The 20025-nt window shown below is 44.4% G+C and overlaps 1 protein-coding gene across 26 annotated transcripts in view; it reads left to right on the top strand.

Moving 5' to 3' along the window:
• The window catches only part of CACNA1G (calcium voltage-gated channel subunit alpha1 G), a 141672-nt gene that overhangs the window by 108682 nt on the left and 12965 nt on the right, over positions 1–20025 (top strand). For 13 of the 26 annotated variants that reach the window (XM_065034836.1, XM_065034832.1, XM_065034837.1 and 10 more), the window contains 9 exons: positions 5683–5834; positions 8286–8395; positions 9455–9588; positions 10743–10813; positions 11093–11171; positions 11248–11369; positions 12368–12709; positions 14977–15117; positions 18147–18281. In XM_065034836.1, coding sequence (XP_064890908.1) covers positions 5683–5834; positions 8286–8395; positions 9455–9588; positions 10743–10813; positions 11093–11171; positions 11248–11369; positions 12368–12709; positions 14977–15117; positions 18147–18281 — 1286 coding nt within the window. The remainder of the gene's footprint in view (positions 1–5682; positions 5835–8285; positions 8396–9454; positions 9589–10742; positions 10814–11092; positions 11172–11247; positions 11370–12367; positions 12710–14976; positions 15118–18146; positions 18282–20025) is intronic. The other 13 variants (XM_065034853.1, XM_065034851.1, XM_065034849.1 and 10 more) reach the window with 7 other exon arrangements.

The raw sequence follows: 20025 nt of genomic DNA, 5'->3' as shown, positions 1-20025 counted from the left end.
TTCCCAACGGCAGGTCTGCAGACCCGCCTCAGGACTGACACTTGCAAACCTTTAATTTATCACTTGATCATGTTGTGTTTTTCAATATTTTTTTCTGGTTTTCGTTAAGACACTGTCAGACTCTTCATGGTTTTTTTATTTCCCCCTTATTTTGCTGTTTTTTTCTTTTTGTTTGAGAATAATGACTGGACTGTGAATTGGGTCCTTTATCGTTCACTCTAGCTTTCCTACCACCAACTTAGGAGTCTCTGACTAATTTGCAGGAGTGTCTCTGGAAGGCAGGCAGTCTCGCTTAGGGAGGTTATTTCATTGTTTCTCCAGCCCTTGCTCATTGCTCCACACACACTGTGCTCCAGGGAGACACAGCATTTTTTCAGCAGGGTAAAATTCAGTATAGTATAGAGCTTCAGTGGTTTAACGGAGCCAGGGTGGATGTGGGGTTTAGCCATTGTGCTGCCCAGCTTGTAAATTCTTTGTATTGATTGAGAGTCACTCAACATATGAGGCATCTTGTGAATTAAATGAAATAAAGATGCCACCTCAAAGCTTTTCCAGGTCCTGGAGGGGATGGACCGTCTGGGTTGATGGCTGCTGGGGTTTGACATGGCCACGCCAATCAGGGCTGGCTCACGTCTCCCTTTCCTGTCCCCCCTCACCAGGATGATAACTCAGGGCCGCAAATCTGTCCCTTGTTCCTTTTATTTTTAGAAGAAGCTTTGATCTGGCATGCATTTTGTTTAATTCATAACTTAAGAATATTAGCCTGAATAATTAAAGAGGCGCTAACATAGAAACAAATATAGCTGTAATTTTCGACAAAAATAATATGCTAGGAAAAATGTGCCATTAAAACTCTCACCTGTGAACAAGCTCCCACTGCTTGAGACGGGAGCAGAGCTCCATCCATCTCTCACATATTGCTGGGAGTTTTGATTAAATAAAAATCACAAGGTGAGGGCTATTGGCTTTCACTGCAGAGGACAACTTGGGGAGACAGAAGTTCCTACCTTAATTTTCTAAGGACTTGTTGGACATTATCACAACATGCTTTATTAAATCCCGAATCTCCTTCCCATTGCCATTCCTGGTATTCTTATTTCTTTGCCTTTATTCTTGCTCTTCTTGGTAGGCCTCCTGTCCCCTCCCACAAAATGGGGCAGCATGACGGGGGGTGTTTTCGCTGGGTTTGGGGGTCTCTTTATTTATTTTTTGTTTTATTTGGTTGTGACTCTTTTTCTGGTCTTACAGAGCTACCTCAAGGCAGGTTTATTTTATTTTTAAGGCATTGAACTCATTCCCAACCCCTCCATTGTCCTGCGCAGGCTCAGAAAGACTCTTAGACTCTGCCTTTAAAAAGCGTGCGAATGTCAGGTCTGTGCTTTGTGTTTCCTTTTGTTGTCTTCTCCTTGGATCCAGCAGTAGCGAATGTGCCACACTGCTCTTCAGGCACCGATGCGAGGGAACAGAAAGGTTTTATTTCTGAACCTGACTGTGAGGGATATGAGGGAATCAGTCCTGGGTACTGTAGTCAAACCTCCTGTGGTTCAATGAGAAACCTGGAGTTGTGACCCCAAATCTTCCACACATCACTTAGAGAGGGTTTCTTTTCTCTTTCTGTGGAGATAAGATGGAGAAGTGTGTGTGTGAGCGTGCTGCTGCTTGGTGCTTAGTGAGGTTATGATTTTATTATTTTTCTTTCTGTTTTTGAGTCTATATTTTATCATAACTGGAATCTTCTCAGTGGAAATAGTTTATCATTTCCCATTTTGCTTTTTTTTTTTTTTTAATAAGTCCATTCAGTACAATGAAAGCCAAGTAAAACACTGTGTTTAAAACAAAAAATTCCTTCAGTGCAAACTACTTTTTAACCTAATAATATTCTTGATATAGTTTGTAAATCCAGCTGCGTCACAGGCTCATTGCTCACTGGTGTGCTGCTGTCCTCCAGATATACTCAGACCTGCAAAGTAGTTAATTCCCTTATTATAGAAGAAGGAAGAAGCTGGAGGAGATGGTAATGGAATTGTCCCACTCTCGTGAATTCCAATTTCCCATGCCCACGCACCTCCGGCTCGAAAGCCACCTCGGGGAAAGTGGCAATTTCTCTCTTGACAGGGCTATATTTGCAGGCAGCTGCTATCTGGAGATATTTCAGAGCTGCATGCCCAGCCCCATTCCCACCAAGAAAATGCATTTAACAGGAAAGGAGTGACCTCAGCCCCATCTCCCACAGAGCCTGGGGTTTAATGCCCCAAAGCTGGGCTGTGATCACCAAAGAATCCTAGAATAGTTTGAGTTGGAAGGGACCTTCCAAGCTCATCCAGTCCAACCCCTGCCACGTGTAGGGACATCTTCACCAGCTCAGGTTGCTCAGAGCCCCGTCCAGCCTGGCCTGGGGTGTCTCCAGGGATGGGGCATCCACCACCTCTCTGGGCAAAGGGACAGGTTGAGCAGCAATGGGAAATGTTTTTCCCACAACAGCCATGGTCACTGCCACTCTAAACAGACAGAAGAGGATGACGATGAGTTTGGCGGCCCCAGGACAGAGGTTGGGGCTGCGGGGCTCTGCCTCCCAGCCCTTGTCAAGGGGATCAATTATTAATCCCATGGAATGATGCCAAGATGAGTACAGAATGTCTGCTTTGGAAACAACTTGAATTGAGGGATCACAAAAGTGACAAGCCAAGTGCCCCCCTGCCAGGCACACAGTCCCCTTGCCAGCACTGTCCCCTCAGATCTCCATTGCCCGGGATGAAGGAGCAAGTGGGACTTTACAAGCTCTAAAATCTCCTTCCTGCTTGAGTTAGGAGGAGATTGCTCAGGCTCCACCGTCTGAGCTGATTTTCTCCAGTGTAACGAAATCTAAATTTGAATCACTTCTCCCTCTCCCACCCTCCTGGCCTCTGGCCACAGTGAAGCAGCTGGATTTACACCCTGTTTACCAGCCTTATGTCTTGTAGTGGGCTTTTGCTGTATTTCCCCATCTTTTCACATTCTCATTCTGCCAATTCTTCTTTTGTTTGTTTGCTCTCCTCCTCTTTTCTTTAACGCCATGTGTGCCGGGAAGCCAAGTTAACCTTTCCAGTAATAACCGAGACTAACCCAGAGCTCTTGTTGTTCTTGACACAGTGTATTGTAACAGTACAGTAATGTGGTGTTGTGTTAGTTGTGAAGTTCACCACCCGGAGTTTAACAGATGTCTGTATTTCCCAAGATGTTGGTATTGTTTAGATCTTTCCTGCAATAATTAGAAACGATACTGTGTGATAGGGGGCATGGGCTTTGCACTTGGATGGTCATACATGAGCAACGCCCGACTTCTTTGCAGAACTGTGCAGATTGGGTTAAATAAATGGTATTTATACAATAGGAAAAAAAAAGGTTTGTCTGTTCAGAAAGTTCCCTGCCCACCTAGACACAGTAGCTATTTATCTATAGTCCTCGGACAGCATGCCAGCTTGTGTGGTTCATCTCGCAGTAGTATCTCTATTGCACTAACTTGCATGGCCAGCATGCGACGACCGGGGAAGCAAGTGGTGACATGGATAATGACCAGGGTTGACAAATCCCCTCTTATTTAACGTTAATGGGGAAGGGTGAAATATTTACCAAGGGTGATTATCTAAGGCTGCAAGCGCATCTGTGAGAGCAGCATCCAGAGATGTTTGGCTGGGGCATGTGCTGGGAAAAGTGGAAAGGAGCTTTGGTGTTTTGGAAAGGGGGGTTGTGAAAGGGAAGAAACCTTGGCAAATATCTGAACAACTGACAACCCTGCTTATAAGGTCATGCACTGGCTAATCCAGGTGCAGGAGCCTTGCACAGGAGACATTTTACAACCTCTCTCTAAATCCTCTCTCTGTTCTAACAGCGACGGTGCTATTCTGTAGGCTTTGGAATTACCTGTCAATCAAAGCTAAGAAAAATTTGAATTCCAGTGTAATTATTCACAAGTAAATCCACTGCAAGCAAAGGCAGAAACATTGACATTTTTCTTTTTGAATGTGAATTATGCATAAATGTAGAAGAAGTAAGTGATCCAATTACGATGGTGTTTCTTTCTGAGATGATAAGTTGGTTCATAAAAATAGGTCCTATTCCTAACCTAATTGTATTCAAACATTTTAGTTAATTTGCTACTCATAATTTAGCATAATGTGATCGAGATATCTTGACTTTATGGAGATTTATGCAGATTCTGAGATATCTGACAAAGTCTTATGAGTGAGTCAGCAGCTACCAGGCTGCTTTTTTGTAAGCACTCAATAGATTCAGCATGAAAATTCATTTTATAGACCTTTTCATCGATATCGTGCTTTAGCACTCAGGTACAGATCACCTAAAGCACACTGCAGATCAGAAAGTGAATATTAATACCACCTTTTATTTGATGACGCTGAAACAGATTTGTGGGCATTCCAAACCCCTACAGAATAAAAGCGCTGAGTGATTTGTCTCTCTGGTCCCAGGGCCATAAGGGAAAGGTCTGTCTCTAGGGGAAAAACAAAACCCTGATTTGTCACGATCCTGTTATGAAGCAGGGAGCACATGAAACCATTAAATCGATGGGTTTGATTGCAAAGTCATTGGCTATTGACAAAGTGAATTCTATTTGCAGACAAAGTTTAATCTTCTAAAATTAGTTTTCCCTGAGGGCAACCCAAACCTGTGCTTTGTGGCTTCATTCTGCCAAAACTTTTGCTCGGAATAATGTATCAAACTGTACATTTGCTGAGCAGCACTAAATATCAGGCCATGTAATTCTTACAGCTCAATAATTTTCATAACCAGTTGATCATCTAATTATGAGAGTAATATTATACTTTGACATATTCAAGACAGTCCTTTCTGCTTCAATCTGCATTATAATGCCTTCTTGAAAATTGTACTGAATTATATACTCAGCCTTGGCATTTCCCCATTAGAGATTAGGTGAGTAAATGAGTTTATCTCTAGGAATGTTCAAGGTCTGAAGAGCATGTGTCATCCCTGAGGCAGCCGAACATGGGAACGACTCAAACAGTGAAATCTGTATTTTGATAATCTTGTCTAAATGGAGGATCATTATTTTCTAATCGCTAAGGCTGACTGATCAGTTTTCCTCGGTATTTTTTATGGGCTATTTTTCAGGCCCCTGACAACCAAAGTGTTGAATTTTGTTTTATCTGCAGTTTACTGCAAAGAATATAATATAACTGAATTACTTCTCTTTCAAAGACCACCGCTAACTCAATGGTCTGTGTATTTAAGCCATTGTTAGTAAAATCTGTTCCCGGTATCTGACCATTAATCGAGCTTTTGGATACTTTGGGGACTTTTAAGATCCTTTAAAATCAGCATAAACAAAAGATGTTGTTTAGATTTAAATTTCCCTACAGGAAAAAGAGTCTTTAGCAGCACAATAGTCCCAGCTCACCTCATCCCTGGTGCCATAAGGCTGAGTATAGCGCATGTCCCACTGAAGAGGTTTAACGTATATAAGATGACAGGAGCCCTGCTGTGTATTAAAAATGGTAACATGCCAGCAAGAAGAAAGGGAGAATAAATTTTAAAAAAAGACAGCATGTTGCTGTAATGGTCTAGAATTTATTATCTTTGGAGCTGGAAAGTGAGGGTGCATTGACTTCAGAAAGACGCAGAGAAATGACTTGCTGTGCCTCTCCACTCTCCTCCTCCCCGCTGCAGAAGCTCAGTGTAAGCCCTACTATTCGGATTACTCCCGCTTCCGCCTCCTCATCCACCAGATGTGCACCAGCCACTACCTGGACCTGTTCATCACCGGTGTGATCGGCCTCAACGTCATCACCATGGCCATGGAGCACTACCAGCAGCCCAAGGTATGGGGACAGAGCTGGCGGACATGCTTGGCTGTGGTGGGATGTGCTGATGGGCAGAATTAATGCCAGTTTTGCTGTCAGACCTCAGGACTTCTGTCCACCTTGCCCAACCTGTCTCTTTGCCCCATCCTTCGTCTATCTTCCAGCTCAAACCATGGCTTTTGGGAACTGGGCCCTGTTGCACCTCTCCCTTCTAGTTGAATGCAAAAGGGTTGCTTTAAAAACGATGAGGGAAGCAGGTTTGTTTGCTTTGCTAGATGAGATTATCATTGAAATCTTCCATTTGACTTAGGATTTCCACCCCAAAAAAAAAAGGCAAAAAAAGAAAAAAAAAATTGTGAAATGTTTATTTTTGTGAAGTTTCTCCTAAATTCCCAGTGTCCACAGGGCCCAGTTTTCAAAGACACTGGATTCTGTGCTGGTCCTTAAAATACATTTTAATATATTAGCGCTCGAAGTTCCTGGGTCTTTGTCATAGTCTGAAAATAAAAACAGTCTGTCCTGGGATGTCAAGTCTCTCATGCATAAGAATGAAATGGAAATAGCTGCCTTTGCCATATAACTTGCACTTATTTTTATTAGCCACTTTCAGAATGAATAAATATAACACACAATAGGGGGAAATATTCTTTAAGACTAGACAGGACTTGAATACCTAATGTAAAAAAACCCAAACAAATAAGACATGCAGGCAAGGGGAAAAACAGCCTCCAGCCTATCATAAAGAAGCCAAAAAGTGAAAGGCCACAAGTCCAATTTATTTATTTTTTTCTATTCAGGTCACCTTTAAATACCATGGAAGGCTCATTGAATGATTCAGTAATTTGGTGATGAAAAAGGTTGTTGGCTAAGGAGCCTGGATTGGAATCGCTCTAGGGCATGCGTCTTACCGCAGTCCTTTTGCAGATACATTTTCTCTTGTATTTTAAAAATGTTGGGCAGGCTTTTGTTTTTAATTTTCTTCAGGAAAATAACATTTTGTCTCTAAGCCTCTGGTATGCAGCATCTGGGTAGTAACTTCAAGCTTGGGCTGTGCTGAGATGACAGCACACAGAGAGCCATGGACGTGCTGAATCAGGGCCCCGAAATCACTGTCCGGGTGACTGTTGGCTGGGATCCTGCAGATATTTAAAAGGTTAAGCGTATCAGAGAGCTTTATATCCAAATTTATGATTGCTCGGCATGTTGGTGCTGAAAGGAGTTGGTGGTGGGATGGCCTGTGAATGAGATTCCAGATGTAGATGTTACAGCTGCCCACAGAGAGGAGGGGCTGTGGTGCGCGTAAAGGTGTTTTGAGCAAAGAGCTGCTGGGTAAAACCTGCTTTTGCCAAATAAATCTGCGTGTTTGCTGGCAAAGCCCAAGTCCCCTGCAGCACAGCAGAGAGACTCATTCAGAGCCATGGCTTCCTTTGGCGCTGGGCTTGTACTTCTCGGGCAGTTGAGGTGGTTTTCACCCGTGGATGCTTGAAGCTAAACTGTAACATGAAGGCAGAGTGCGTGGCTTAAAACCCACTCTACTGATTTTTGCCACTCAGAGATCAGCAACTGGGTTTTGGTGGGTTTTTTTTGTTTGTTTTTTTTTTGTCTGAGAGCGCTTTGTTGCCATGTCTCACATCCCTAAGAGTGCTCTGGACACATCCATTTGATGGATGTTACCTGGGAGGCCACGCAGGATGCTGCTGCCACAGCACTCCTCCATGAGCTGGGCTTTTGGGATGAAATAATCTCTGCCGTGGCTTAATGCCTGACTGTGCAGGAGCTGTCCCAGCCAGGAGGCACCTGTAGTTAACGGCCAGGCTGGGACACCTGCAGAGGGAAGGGTGGGCAGAGGAAAACCTGAGGCACTCGTTCCTGCTGGCGTGCCATCCCTCTCTCCTGCCCCTTGCCAAAAGCTCAAGGTGAGGAGTAAATGACAGGCTGTCACCAAGAAGCCATTTGGCCAGCGCTTGCACGATCCCAGCCAGCCCACAGCTCTTGCAGCAATGAACAAATGAGCAAGTGGGATGAAATTCTGCTTTCTGATAAAAGCACCGAGGGGTTTTGCACTGCTGACACCTGCAAATGCAGCGGGTCCTACCCCTCACCCAAGAGATCCCAGCTGGGGCTGGGTTACTGGTGTGGGATTTGGGTTGTGCCTTGGGTTTGTGTCAGCCCCCCTCCTGTGAATTACAGGATGGACCCACTTTCAAAGATACAGTGATTTCAAATTGGGTCTGGCTTTTTGAAACACCCTGTAAATCAGCTGGGTTGGGGCCAGGCAGAAATGCAGGCTGTGCACTCTCTGAAGCACTGGGACTTTTCCCTGGGACATTTGTCATCGGAGTGAGCCCATGGTTGGAGCCTTTTATCTGTAGCTGGGAAATGAGTAGCTGGTGAGAGGAGGGGAGGGCGAGTTTGCAGGCAGAAAGCCCCTCAGCAGAACTGGCATCTAACCCTGTGTCCACATCCCAGGTTCTTGATGAAGCCCTGAAGATTTGCAATTACATCTTTACTGTGATCTTTGTCCTGGAGTCTGTTTTCAAGCTTATTGCCTTTGGATTTCGTCGCTTCTTCCAAGACAGGTAACAAAAGCTCCATCTTGACTGCGGGGGCTGCAAGCACGTTTCTGGGGACAGGTGCCCAAATTCAGTGTCCTGGACCCTGATGCTCTTCCCAGTGGTGTCAGTCTGACATGTTTGAATGCTTTTTGGTGTGAAAACTGAAACCTGGTTTGGTGAAGGCTTGGGATATGAGTTGGAGAAAGGATCAGGCACACCAAGGAGTGTGATTGCGCCACTTCAGCCCTTGGGGTGGATAAAATAAGAGCGAGTCTCACACCGAGTGGCTGGTTCTCTTCTCATGCCACTTGTGTGTCCATATAATCAAGAGAACCTGGTGAAATGACAACATTTATGCCAACAGAGGCAATCTGGCCTTGAGTGGAAATGCAAGAGAAAAGGGACCTCTTTTTAAGCAGATGCTGAACAGCAGATGAAAATCCTTCTTTTTTTAGATTTTTCACTCTCTTACTTCGCAAATACAGATTTTACATCCTTGGTGAATTTTTCTCCTCCCATTTTTGCCTCCTTCAATGTTAATACCAAGAGCCCTGGCACTGAGCAGGACTTGACATGACTCCTTTAGCAGCTGAGGGTTGGTTCCATCCCTCTGCCCATGTCTTGGCTGTCCAGGCTGGGATTATGCCTCTCTCCAACCTGGCACAAATCCCCAGGGTCTTTTTTTCATTCAACATAATATTTATTGCAAAGACCGGACATAGGGTCCGGTTCTTTCTAGGGCAGATCTCGTGCTGAGGTCCACGAGTGTCATGTCTGGAAGTGGCTGGACAGATACGGCTGCATCTCCCCTGAGGTCTGTAGCCTCTGAGTAGAAAACTGCCCAGCTTTTGTTCCTCTTTCCCTTCAGTCAAGAATATCTTTGGAACTCGCTGATTTTCTAATGAGATGCATTAGTTGTAATGATTTCATAACATAACTGCTTTTGTATAATACCCTCGGAAAAATGCTGCAGATTCATTTGAGTGCTAGAACCATCAAAATGACTGGAATTCATGTGAAACAAGCTACCTCCCCTTGCCAGCTTCTTAGTAGATGTTAAACTTCATTTTGTGTTTTCTCCAGATGGAACCAATTAGATCTGGCAATCGTGCTCCTGTCTATCATGGGCATCACTTTGGAAGAGATCGAGGTGAACGCTTCGCTACCAATTAACCCCACTATTATCCGAATCATGAGGGTACTCAGGATTGCTCGAGGTGAGACGAATAAAGCAGAGTTGGCTTGTGTTTGAGGTGCAGGGTCCCCGCCAGGAGAGAGTGAAGCATTGGGAAATGATCCTGGGGCACACCCCCATCGCAATGTGCATAGTTCTGGCATCAACAGGCTGTAAACAAATGAAAGAACAATGGGGGAAAATACTTGTGAGGAGCCAAAAACTGAGCTAACTGACTATGTGTTTCTGTCTTGAGAGGACTTGAAAGCTGAGCGCTTAGAAATAAAGGAGAAATAGCTGTGGCTGTAACTCCCAGAGATGTACCTGTAACAAATATGCCAGTCAAATCGAAGTTGTCTCTATCAGGGATCAGAGAACACAAGCTCGAGGATGTTGCCTTTAAAAGACAAACATCTAATAAATTTAATTTCCCGTGGGACTTTACATCACCACTTGGTGACAAAGCATGCCTCGTCACTCTGCATCCATCTGTCCCCTCAGACTTGTAACGACACGTACCCGAGTTGGGAAGCCAACTTCTTTGGGACCTGATTTTTCAGAGCAGGGAGCTCTCAGGGCCAAATGGGGAAGAGGTAAAATGTTAGTGCTCAGGCCATTAATAAAATACTCCTGGGCACTCCTGAAGGGCAACGTTGTGCTCTGAGGTATAATTGCGATGATTACAGCCATCATCTAAGCAAAGAAGGAACTGGAGGAGAAATGAAATGCTGCTGTGTCTCCAAGGGGGAAAAAAGTGTTTTTTTCCTGTGCATTGGATCCCTTTCAGAATTAAAAATACATGTAGTTTCTAATTGGAAATGCAACCTTCTGGAAGAGATGTGTAAATCGGTGAATCATGTATGGAAGTGGGAAAGTAGCCCCAGGGCTGGGAACGTAACTGCACACGATAAGCAGAGGAAGGAGGAGATGAGTCCGACACAGATAAGGTGGGGAAAGGAAAAGCCAGGCAGAACGATGACCCTTTCTCCAAGTCTCAGGATAGGTGATGCTGCTATTCACAGGATTTTAATAGTATCCAAGCAACCAGGAGCAATGTAAAAAGGCCTGGGACTATAGCAGCTAATGGAGAACACTTGACATGATTTCACATTTCTCTTCCTATAATCTGCGGCTCTTGGGAGAGGGACTGAGTTTGTTAACACTGCCGTTACCATATTACGAACGTGTTTTCCGCAGTGTTGAAGTTGCTGAAGATGGCTGTAGGGATGAGAGCCCTCTTGGACACCGTGATGCAAGCGCTGCCGCAGGTAACCCACTGCCATATCACACCAGATCTCCTCTGGCCCAGACCTCATTTCCTATCGCAGAAGAATGCTAATCATTTTATCTCTACTGTCATTAGAAAATCGTATTTCCCTTCCGAAGCTCAGTCTGAGATACAGTCCTCACATTGAGGTCATTTTTCCCCTGAAGCAATTTAAGTTTTGGATTAAAGAATACAGCAAGAAACAGGTCTGGAACAAAAAAATCAATGAACGTTCTTTTTTTGTGTGTTTTTCCCCCCCTATTTCTTTTTCTCTTTCCAGGTGGGAAATCTGGGTCTTCTCTTCATGTTGTTGTTTTTCATATTTGCAGCTCTTGGAGTGGAGCTGTTTGGAGACCTCGGTGAGTGTTCCTGTGCCGGTGGCTGGGGGGGGAGCCGTGGGTGCACAGGGGTCTCACGGCTGTGCTTGGTCCCCAGAATGCGATGACACGCACCCCTGCGAGGGGCTGGGACGGCACGCCACCTTCCGAAACTTTGGCATGGCCTTTCTGACCCTCTTCCGAGTATCCACGGGAGACAACTGGAATGGGATAATGAAGGTAAGAGACCCAGGGAAAAGAAGTATTGCCTATAATTAGGATAATGATTAATAATTCTTAATAGTTATTATTAATAATGATTCTAATTAATTATAATTAATTACAAGCCATCCATGCTGCTCCAGGATGGTAACAATGCTCAGCCAGCACACTCATGTCCTGCAGTGAGCTGGTGTCCTCATTCACGCACTGGGCAAAGTCTCTAGTTCTGTTTCCTCCTCCCAACAATGTGGTGCCTACAGTTGCAGGCTCCTGGCAAACTCCATATATTCCCTTTTTTAACCTAAGAGAGCAACTTTAAAAGAAGGCAGAAAAATGAAGGGACTCATCTCTCAAGTAAAACAAGAGTTCAGCTCAGTAATGTGCATTAGTTTTATTGTTTTCCCCAAAAGTCTCCTGTTACTATTATCATTGTTGTTGGGCTTACTTTGTGGGTTTTTTTCCCTGGGGAAACCCAGGTTTCTGAGAGTCTCTTAGGGAACAGCCATAAGGAATGCTATTGTGAAGAAATCAGGTCTATGAATGCACAGGGTGCAAGCTAGTACGAAGGAATCACTTCTCTGTCCCTTTGTAGCCCATGGTGAGTGATAGGTGGCCAAAGTCTTCATGACAAGGTATGAACTTGAGGAAAGTGTCTGCAGGTGGGATCACTGATGGGTTGTAGCTGCACCCTGGTTTGCCCTGGATCCACCTGTCACACTCTTGTGCGTTTGGTGTCTAACCTGATAAAACAGCCTTTCCTTTGGGAGCAGCAGGGTGTCGATGTCTGTTGTCACACACCCTAAGAACGATTTCTTCTGAGCCTGCTCGTGGTGACTAACACAGAAAATGTAAGGTTTTACTGTCAAGTATTTTGCCATTTTAGACACGAAATTTGCTGAATCTTCTCAGTTTTCTTCATGAAACGACAACCCATTGCAGTCAGATGACCAGACGGCAGACTGAAGTCTGTGCTGGAAACTCTTCACATCTGTCCCTCCTTTCCCCACTTTTTCTAGGACACACTGCGAGACTGTGACCAGGAGTCCACCTGTTACAACACTGTCATTTCACCCATCTACTTCGTCTCCTTCGTGCTGACGGCCCAGTTTGTCCTGGTGAATGTGGTGATCGCCGTGCTCATGAAGCACTTGGAGGAGAGCAACAAGGAGGCAAAGGAGGAGGCAGAGCTCGAAGCAGAACTGGAGATGGAGATGAAGACAATCACCCCTGGCCAACACAACCCCTCAGACATCTTTGCATGGACAAGCAGCGGTGGAGAGAGACCCGAGAGCCCTCGAGGATGTACCAATCCCATGCAAATCAAGGTGGATTCTCAGCTCTCATTAGTTTACCCTATGGTGAGAATCTCAGTTGGAGGGTGAAGAAGGCTTGACCTGCATATTTGCTGGGGGAAGACATGCACGAGTCGGTGACGGAGCAGTGGGTGTACGTACATCCAGGGCTTGTATTCCTGTCTGCTGAGTGGCCATTGCATGGTGTGGGCACCGATGCTCCAAGGAAGAGACCCAGGCAGGTCTCCAGACCACCTTGACGCATCTGTTCAGAGGTAGAGAGCTTTGCAGTTTGTTCTGGAGATATGCCCAAGCCGCTCAGTTCAGAGCTATCTCCAAATTTACTCTAATCCAGAGTTTGGGCTAGGTCCTTTGTGACAGCAAAATCATGAGCATAACGTGTTTGCTTTTCTAACGCAGACCGTAAACCACGACATAAAAGAGGAATAAAACTTGGCTAATCTTTGCTTAGATATTAGATTTGTTTTATGTAACTTCAATTTAAAATCCATCCCTGCAATCAAGCTGGTAATAAAAGATGATTTTAACAACAGAATCAGTCAGAGAAGGTTCAAACCTGAGCTCACCAGAACTGGTGGCAAAACTCCCACCGGCAGGAGCAGGGCTGGAGTGCGGTAGCTGCTATGAGCTGCAACAAATCTCTCTAAAGCACCAGTTTCTGGATGAAAACTCAGTTTGAGGAATGAGAGGTGAGGTCAGGTCCTTTGGGAGGGAACCAAACTGGAATTATACAAGTAAAAACCGTCCAGCTTTTTTTTAGTCTTAGCTGATTGCAACTTGTGTTAAACTCTACACAGACCTCATTAGCTTTTATTACATCATGATTTCACAACAGCATATCTTGGCTTCTGCCTGGGGTGGACTAATGAGTATTCTAATGCATTAAAAACTCATTTATGATCTTTAGTCCAAGGGTGAAAAAGAGTAAATCTCTGCTTAAGCTTTGTTGCAGTTCTTAAGCTACTGGAAATTTCTGGTGCCATTAGGAGTCACTGACATCTGAGATGGAGTCCAAAGCTGCTCTTTGGCACAGGAAAAGGGAGTTCAGGGCAACATGGGGAAATCCAGACTCGTTACGTTCTCTAGGAAGAAACAACATGTCCCAACTGTTGTTGCACACGTTCAGCAGAGTACTGGCAAACTGTCCTCAGCACCATTGCCCTGCACCGGCCCTCACACTGGCAAAGAGAGAAATTGCAAGACAAGTGAGTGGGAAGGATACCCCCAGCTCTTCCCTCTCATAAACTGTCCTCTCTGAAGGTGACTTTGCAAAGGGCTTATTCTCATTATAACCTCCAGAGTGTGTTTCTTGCTCTTTCACTCTAACAGAGGCCTCAAAATCCCCATGCAGATTTTATTCCAATTATTTTTTCTCCCAGCCAAAATCTTCAGAAAAAATCCGATGCTTGAGCACGATAGCAGAGGAATACAATCCCCAGGACACGACCCCGCAAGGACACGTGTTCAGCATGCTCTTCTGCTTGCCTGTTCCCCAGCACTGTGTGCTGTTTGACTGTAATGATGGTCCTCATTTCATTGTATGTAGTGGGCATTCCCTACATGACAGGTGCAACCCTTAAGCTGCTCCCACGCTGCCTGCGAAAGCCAGACCCTGCTCTGTGTCACCTCCCATTGTCTGTGCTGTGGCCAGCTGGTCTGAAGTCGGCCAGGACAACTGAGGCACCTCAACCCATGTCTGGCATGTGAATTAGTGACCTGACATGTGTCCGTCCTAGGCATCTGCAGCTGTTATGGACAGGATGCTCACCTTCTCTTCAAGTCAGGTTATTTTAATTTATGTGAGCTCTGGATATGGATTTAGGTGTCAGACATTAGGTCTTGCTCAGAAATGTGGATGGTGGGTGTAGAAACCTTACAGCAGTGGTGTCCTGTAGAAGTTCTCAGCACCAAGTACCAAGAAGCTGCTGTATGGTCAGATCCCAGGAGTAACCGACCGTGTCTGGTGAGAGCGAGAATCGTCCCCGAGGAGGGTCCTGAGGGGGAGCACCACGGTTCTGGGGCAGTTGGTGTTGACCTCATCTCTAGAAACGTCTGAGAATTTGTCACTGCTCACCGTGATATTACTGCACTGTTCTCTCTCCTCTCCTGTCCCGTTGTCCCTGTTCTGCTATTCTCCCTGAACTTTCCCATCTCAACCCCGCCCCTTCTATCCTGTTTTTTTTCTCCCCCCCCTCCCGCCCTTGTTCGTTGGGTTTTGTACACTGTCCTTTTCTCTCTCTGTCCCTGTCCCTGAATTTTTCCTCTCTTTGGCTTGCTCTCTCTCTCTGCACGCTCCACACCACCCCTCCTAGGAAAGGCACTTGTTTGATACCATATCCCTGCTGATCCAGGAATCTCTGGAAGGAGAGCTGAAGCTGATGGACAACCTGTCAGGCTCTGTGTACCATCATTATGCCCTCCCAGCTCCCGAATATTACAACTCTGAGAACCAGGTTAATATTCCTAATTTCCTGCAAAGTCTCCATCCAAACTCAATTTGACTGAGACCTTTAATAAAGAGTTAAAGTTCTTTATGTAATGTAGTCACAGAGATTTTGAAGCATAAGTCATTTGGGCTTTTTCTGTGGGAGTTGAGATAATATCTTGGTTTATGATGTTGTATATCAATGCAAGAGGAAAAGTACAAGCTCTGAGCTGCTCTCTTCAACAGAGTAAGAAGTTTTTCATTGGGATTTACTGTTCATGAGTGTTGCAGGGAAAGATGTACAAAATCCCCTTTTCAACCTTCAGTGGAGTTTTTTGCTCCTAACCTGTACCATGTCAGGACATGTCTCATGGTGTGAGCTTTGCCCAGAGCCGAGCCCGAGCTGCTGGGGATCATAAAACCATCTCTGCATTTTGTGCCGACTTATGCTGCGTGAAAATCCAGTTTTGAATTATTTTCCTAAAGAGGCTTCTTGCAAGTGGGTCATTGTAAACTACATCCTCATCCCTGATGTAAACTGAATTTAGACGGCGAGGCAGCCCTTAATGATGTACTTAAGTAATCGTGTGCTCCAGTGCTTTCACAAGCAAGGGCTGTAATATTTGTTCAAAATTAGTTCATTTACTTCTTAGAATAAAATGCCTACTTTCTCAAGCGTGTTATTCTTTAGAGCAAATATTTTTCCCAAATCACTGCGATGGCCATAATAATAATTCAAGCATACCTATTTTTTCCTGCAGTTGGAATTGAGCAAATTCCATATTTCTTGATCTATATGTTTTTTCCTTTCTGGCTAAAAATAGCAGAAGTTTCCTTGTTAAATCAGTGTGCTTATTTATGAGCTCGCTGACACACTAAATTATCCAACTCGGTGGTTCATTAGAGGAAAGGAATAAGCTTAGGTAAAATGAAATCCTACTGCAGAGCTTTATATAGCGGGATAACATGTCTCCCTCTGATTGCTGCGTATCGTTTTCCAGATTGAGGTCTATTAAGCTATAGGAAGTGGTTGCCTCTAAGAATTGTAGGAAGAATAGAGACGGTAGCTTTGGCAGGGAAGGCAGAGGGTCAGTATGAAACTCAGTGAGAGCTGCTTGGAAATTTTTTATCACAACGTTTTTCACCAGAAAGTGCTGCTGCAGCAAAAAAATGCCTCTGTTTTGACATCTTTGTAATGAAAAAATATAGCATTCCAGTTTGCAATGGCTTTTTCTTTTAGAATTTAAGCTATTTTATTTTCCCACCCCCCTCTAATTAAAGCCTGTATAAATCAGTTGAATGTTTCCAACCAAATGTTTTGACGGCTTCAAATTCAATTTTGGGAGAAGAGAGGCTGAAGGAGGGTGATGTTTTGTTTACATTTTGGCTTTTCCGTTCGCACCATTTGTCATGTTCTCAGGCAAGTCAGGAAATTTAGAGCAGCACTGGGACTTGCTGAAAGCAACCTGATTAATAGCAGCTCTTGGCGGAGCTGCTCCATCGGCCAGGAGCTGCTGGTGTCCCTCATGCTCCAGCCCCCAGGACCCCATTGGGGATTGCTGTCCCATGCTGGCAGCTGACGATGCTTTTTTGGGGAGCCTCGTATGAAATCAGGAGCTCCTCCAAAGCATCTCTCTCATCTGTTGCCAACAGACGGCTGTGTTAGAGGAGAGATCAAGCCTGAGGTTAGATGAGAGGAGCCCGACCCTCTTGCTTATCTTGGCTGAAGTTTGGAGCCTCTCAAGGTTCACTTATCACTGGGTTTAGTTCACCCCAGTGATGCCATTTCTAAGAGTGAGAAAACCCAGCCCTCTGATAACTTAAGTGCAACAGATCTGGGCCTCTGTGGTTTTTCTTGGAAGATATATTGCTGTTGAAAGACTTTTCAAGCATAGAGGATAGGGGAAAAAAAATGCAATGAGGAATGGAAAGGAAGCACCTGAGACTTTTCCAGACCAGGTGGCCCCTGCTAGAGTGAGCCAGGTCTGGAGGTTTCCTGATGAAATGCTGTCCCAAATGCCACAGGCATCAGACATAGCCCCGAGGTGGGGATTTGGGGAGGGTGAGCATCACTCCGATGGTGCTTGGCAGCAAGGATGCGGCACTGGTGGAGACACTGCAGCCCCCTTTTCCCCTTTCTCTCCCCAAAACCTGAAGTGACATTTCACATTTCTTACACCAAAGATCTCTGTGTCTAGGGAGAGAGCTTCACCAATGTTTTGATAAAGATCTTTGTAATGCTCTGGAGCACCTTCAGCAGGGATGCGTTTGTGCAAGACGCATCGTACAGCAGCGCAGCAGCTATTCCCAGCTCCCCTGGGTTTGCTCAGGGCTGCAGGAGGCTGTTGGGGACAGGGCTGGGGGACAGGCCTGGGTGGCATTTGGGAGCAGGAGGTTCTTTAATAGGACAGTTACTGGCGCTCACCCAGGCACTGGGGTCCCTTTTGCAGGCCAAACCCCACTGAAGTCACCAGGAAGGCACTCGCTGACCTTTCCAGACTTTGAATCAAGCCTGAAGTTTCTCCCTGTCCCCATTTAGCCGTTAGGAAGTTAATTATAGTTCCACCAGAGTGCAGGGAAAGGCACGCTCCATACCCCACCTGCAAGATTATTTTGTTATTGGGGAATCAAGCAGATCAGTTATCGGGTAGGAACAACTTGAAAGAAGTCGGAAGATCTGGAAGCCTCTTTTATTTGATCATAGCCAAGAGGATAAATATCTTTAGTAGAAAAATAATATTACTTTTGCTTCTTCACCTAGACAGGAGAACAATCAAACACAATGCTAGCACTATTGTATGTTTTAAATTCACTCCCAGCTCACTGGTAAGCATTTAAGTATGAATGTCTCACTCCTCCTTTTTTTTTTTTTTAGTTCTTTGTTATATTTCATTTCTTTGACATTCTGTCCCTGGTAACAATGTGCACTATGTAGTATCTCCCACTGCAGGGATATTGCTTTAGTGTCTAGAAGTATTTAGATTATGATAATTATTTTCTTTCTTTTCCTAAAGATTTGTGTCCTGGTTTCTTATGCTTAATCATCTCTCCCTTTAGATCCCTCTAGCTGAGATGGAGGCTCTGTCTCTGACGTCAGATATTCTCTCTGAAAAGTCCTGGTCCTTAGCTCTGACGGATGACTCTTTTCCTGATGACACTAACACACACTTACTTAATGCTCTGGAAAGCAATGTACATACACTGGTTGCTGTATAGTCTGATGTTTACAGGGTTCGAAATACTGTTTCCACCTCTCTACACCTGCCCAATGGCATTTCCAGTTCAAGCCCATTTCCAAACAGCACCAACCTTCCCCGTGAACAGGACGTTGTCCTTAATGCCATTAGGTCCTGGGTTGTTATCGCTCTTGTCCACAAACTTGGCTCCTTGCAAGGAACAAGTATTTAATTCTATTTTTCCTTTGGCGTCTCATGTAAAAACAGTGTGTTTTCTACAAGTAAAACAAATAGTAAAAAAAAAAACACTTTGGAAAGTGTCAAGGTCGACATTTCCTCCCCATCTGAAACAAATCAGTGATGTTGTGTGGAAGAGACACCCATGAGCTAATGACTCATGTGTCCTCTGCTGAGGGGTCATCTACAGCCCTTTGGTTTGTGGCGGATTCTTGTCTTGACGAACACAGGCACCACAAGGCTTTTTGCATGATTGGTGCCAGACTGTTTATTTTACAAATATCAGATGGGGATCTCTCTGAGATGCTGCTTTTGTGAATTCTTACGAGCAGTCATCATGCTGAAGAAGAAGGAAAAAAAAAAAGGAAAGATAAAAAGAAAAAATAATTTGGGACTATTTTGTGTCTTTTTGAATGAAATAACCAGTATTTTGAACCCTGCTTTAACCATCTCCTCTTTGAAACATTAGACATTTTTAGCTGTGTAGCAGTCGAGTGCTTTTTTTCTGCTGTACAACAGACATAACTCCTCTTCCAACATTTTTGGATCATTGTTTTCTTTGTTGTTGTTCATGTACCTTCCTTTGGATGTTTGTGTTGTTGATAAATTTCCTGCCATTACAGTCAATTGTCATCCTAATTAGCACTTATTTGGGAAACATCTCGTAAACCGTGACAATATTTCCCATCATGCTTCATGGCATCACGTGCAAAAGATTTTGTAAACTACATTTAACATTTTCTATGGGGCGTTTTGTTTCAACATTAGTCTGGAGAGTGGGACTGAGGAGAGAGCCCTTCTAGGATTGAATCAGATTAGACAGACCTGTCTGAAAACGCAGCAAAGTCTCAAGGGTATAGCCAAAAAAAAGACAAAACCAGGTTGAACAAAGCATTTTGTGAATTTGTGTCAATACCAACAAAGTGTTGTGGTCAAAACAGTTTCCCAAGCTCCTGAAAAACTGCAAGCTTTTGTTGAGATGCTTTCTAAATGCAGTGTTTTTATACTTCATTTAGACACAGCTTAAGTTGAAAAACATCTCAGGATGTTTTGACTCAAAATAGATTTGGGTTGGGTTTATTTATTTAATTTGATTTTCAGTCAAGCCAAAACAACGTGTTTCTTAAAACTACCAGTGAACCCGAAAGTCATGCGGTCCTGCCGCTCTGTTTGCGAGCTGGGCTCGGAAGATCATTTTTCAGCTGTTTCAAAAGGTTTTCATGAAGTTCACTCACAAGATTTCTCCTGAGATGATCAGAAAGTGGAAACGAGCCTACTGCGGTATTGGATCCTGTCAATGAAGCTAAAGGTTCATTAAAGGTTGGGTTTGCGTAGGATATGGAATCCAAATTCTCGTGTTCGGATCCAAATGGTTTTGAATTTGAAATCTCGGGTTTCAGGCCATGTTTTTTGCTTTAAGCTGAATAATATGAAAGCTAAATAGTATAAACATACTGCTTGGACGAGGAAGGCAGGGAGGGGAGGGACAGAGAGGTTCCTAAAAGCCAAGTCTCAGCTTTACC

The sequence above is a fragment of the Columba livia genome, chromosome 18 (genome assembly GCF_036013475.1).
Source record: "Columba livia isolate bColLiv1 breed racing homer chromosome 18, bColLiv1.pat.W.v2, whole genome shotgun sequence".
NCBI classification, from domain to species: domain Eukaryota; kingdom Metazoa; phylum Chordata; class Aves; order Columbiformes; family Columbidae; genus Columba; species Columba livia.
Note: the sequence above shows the minus strand (reverse complement) of the source record. Positions and strands in the feature narration are given on the sequence as shown.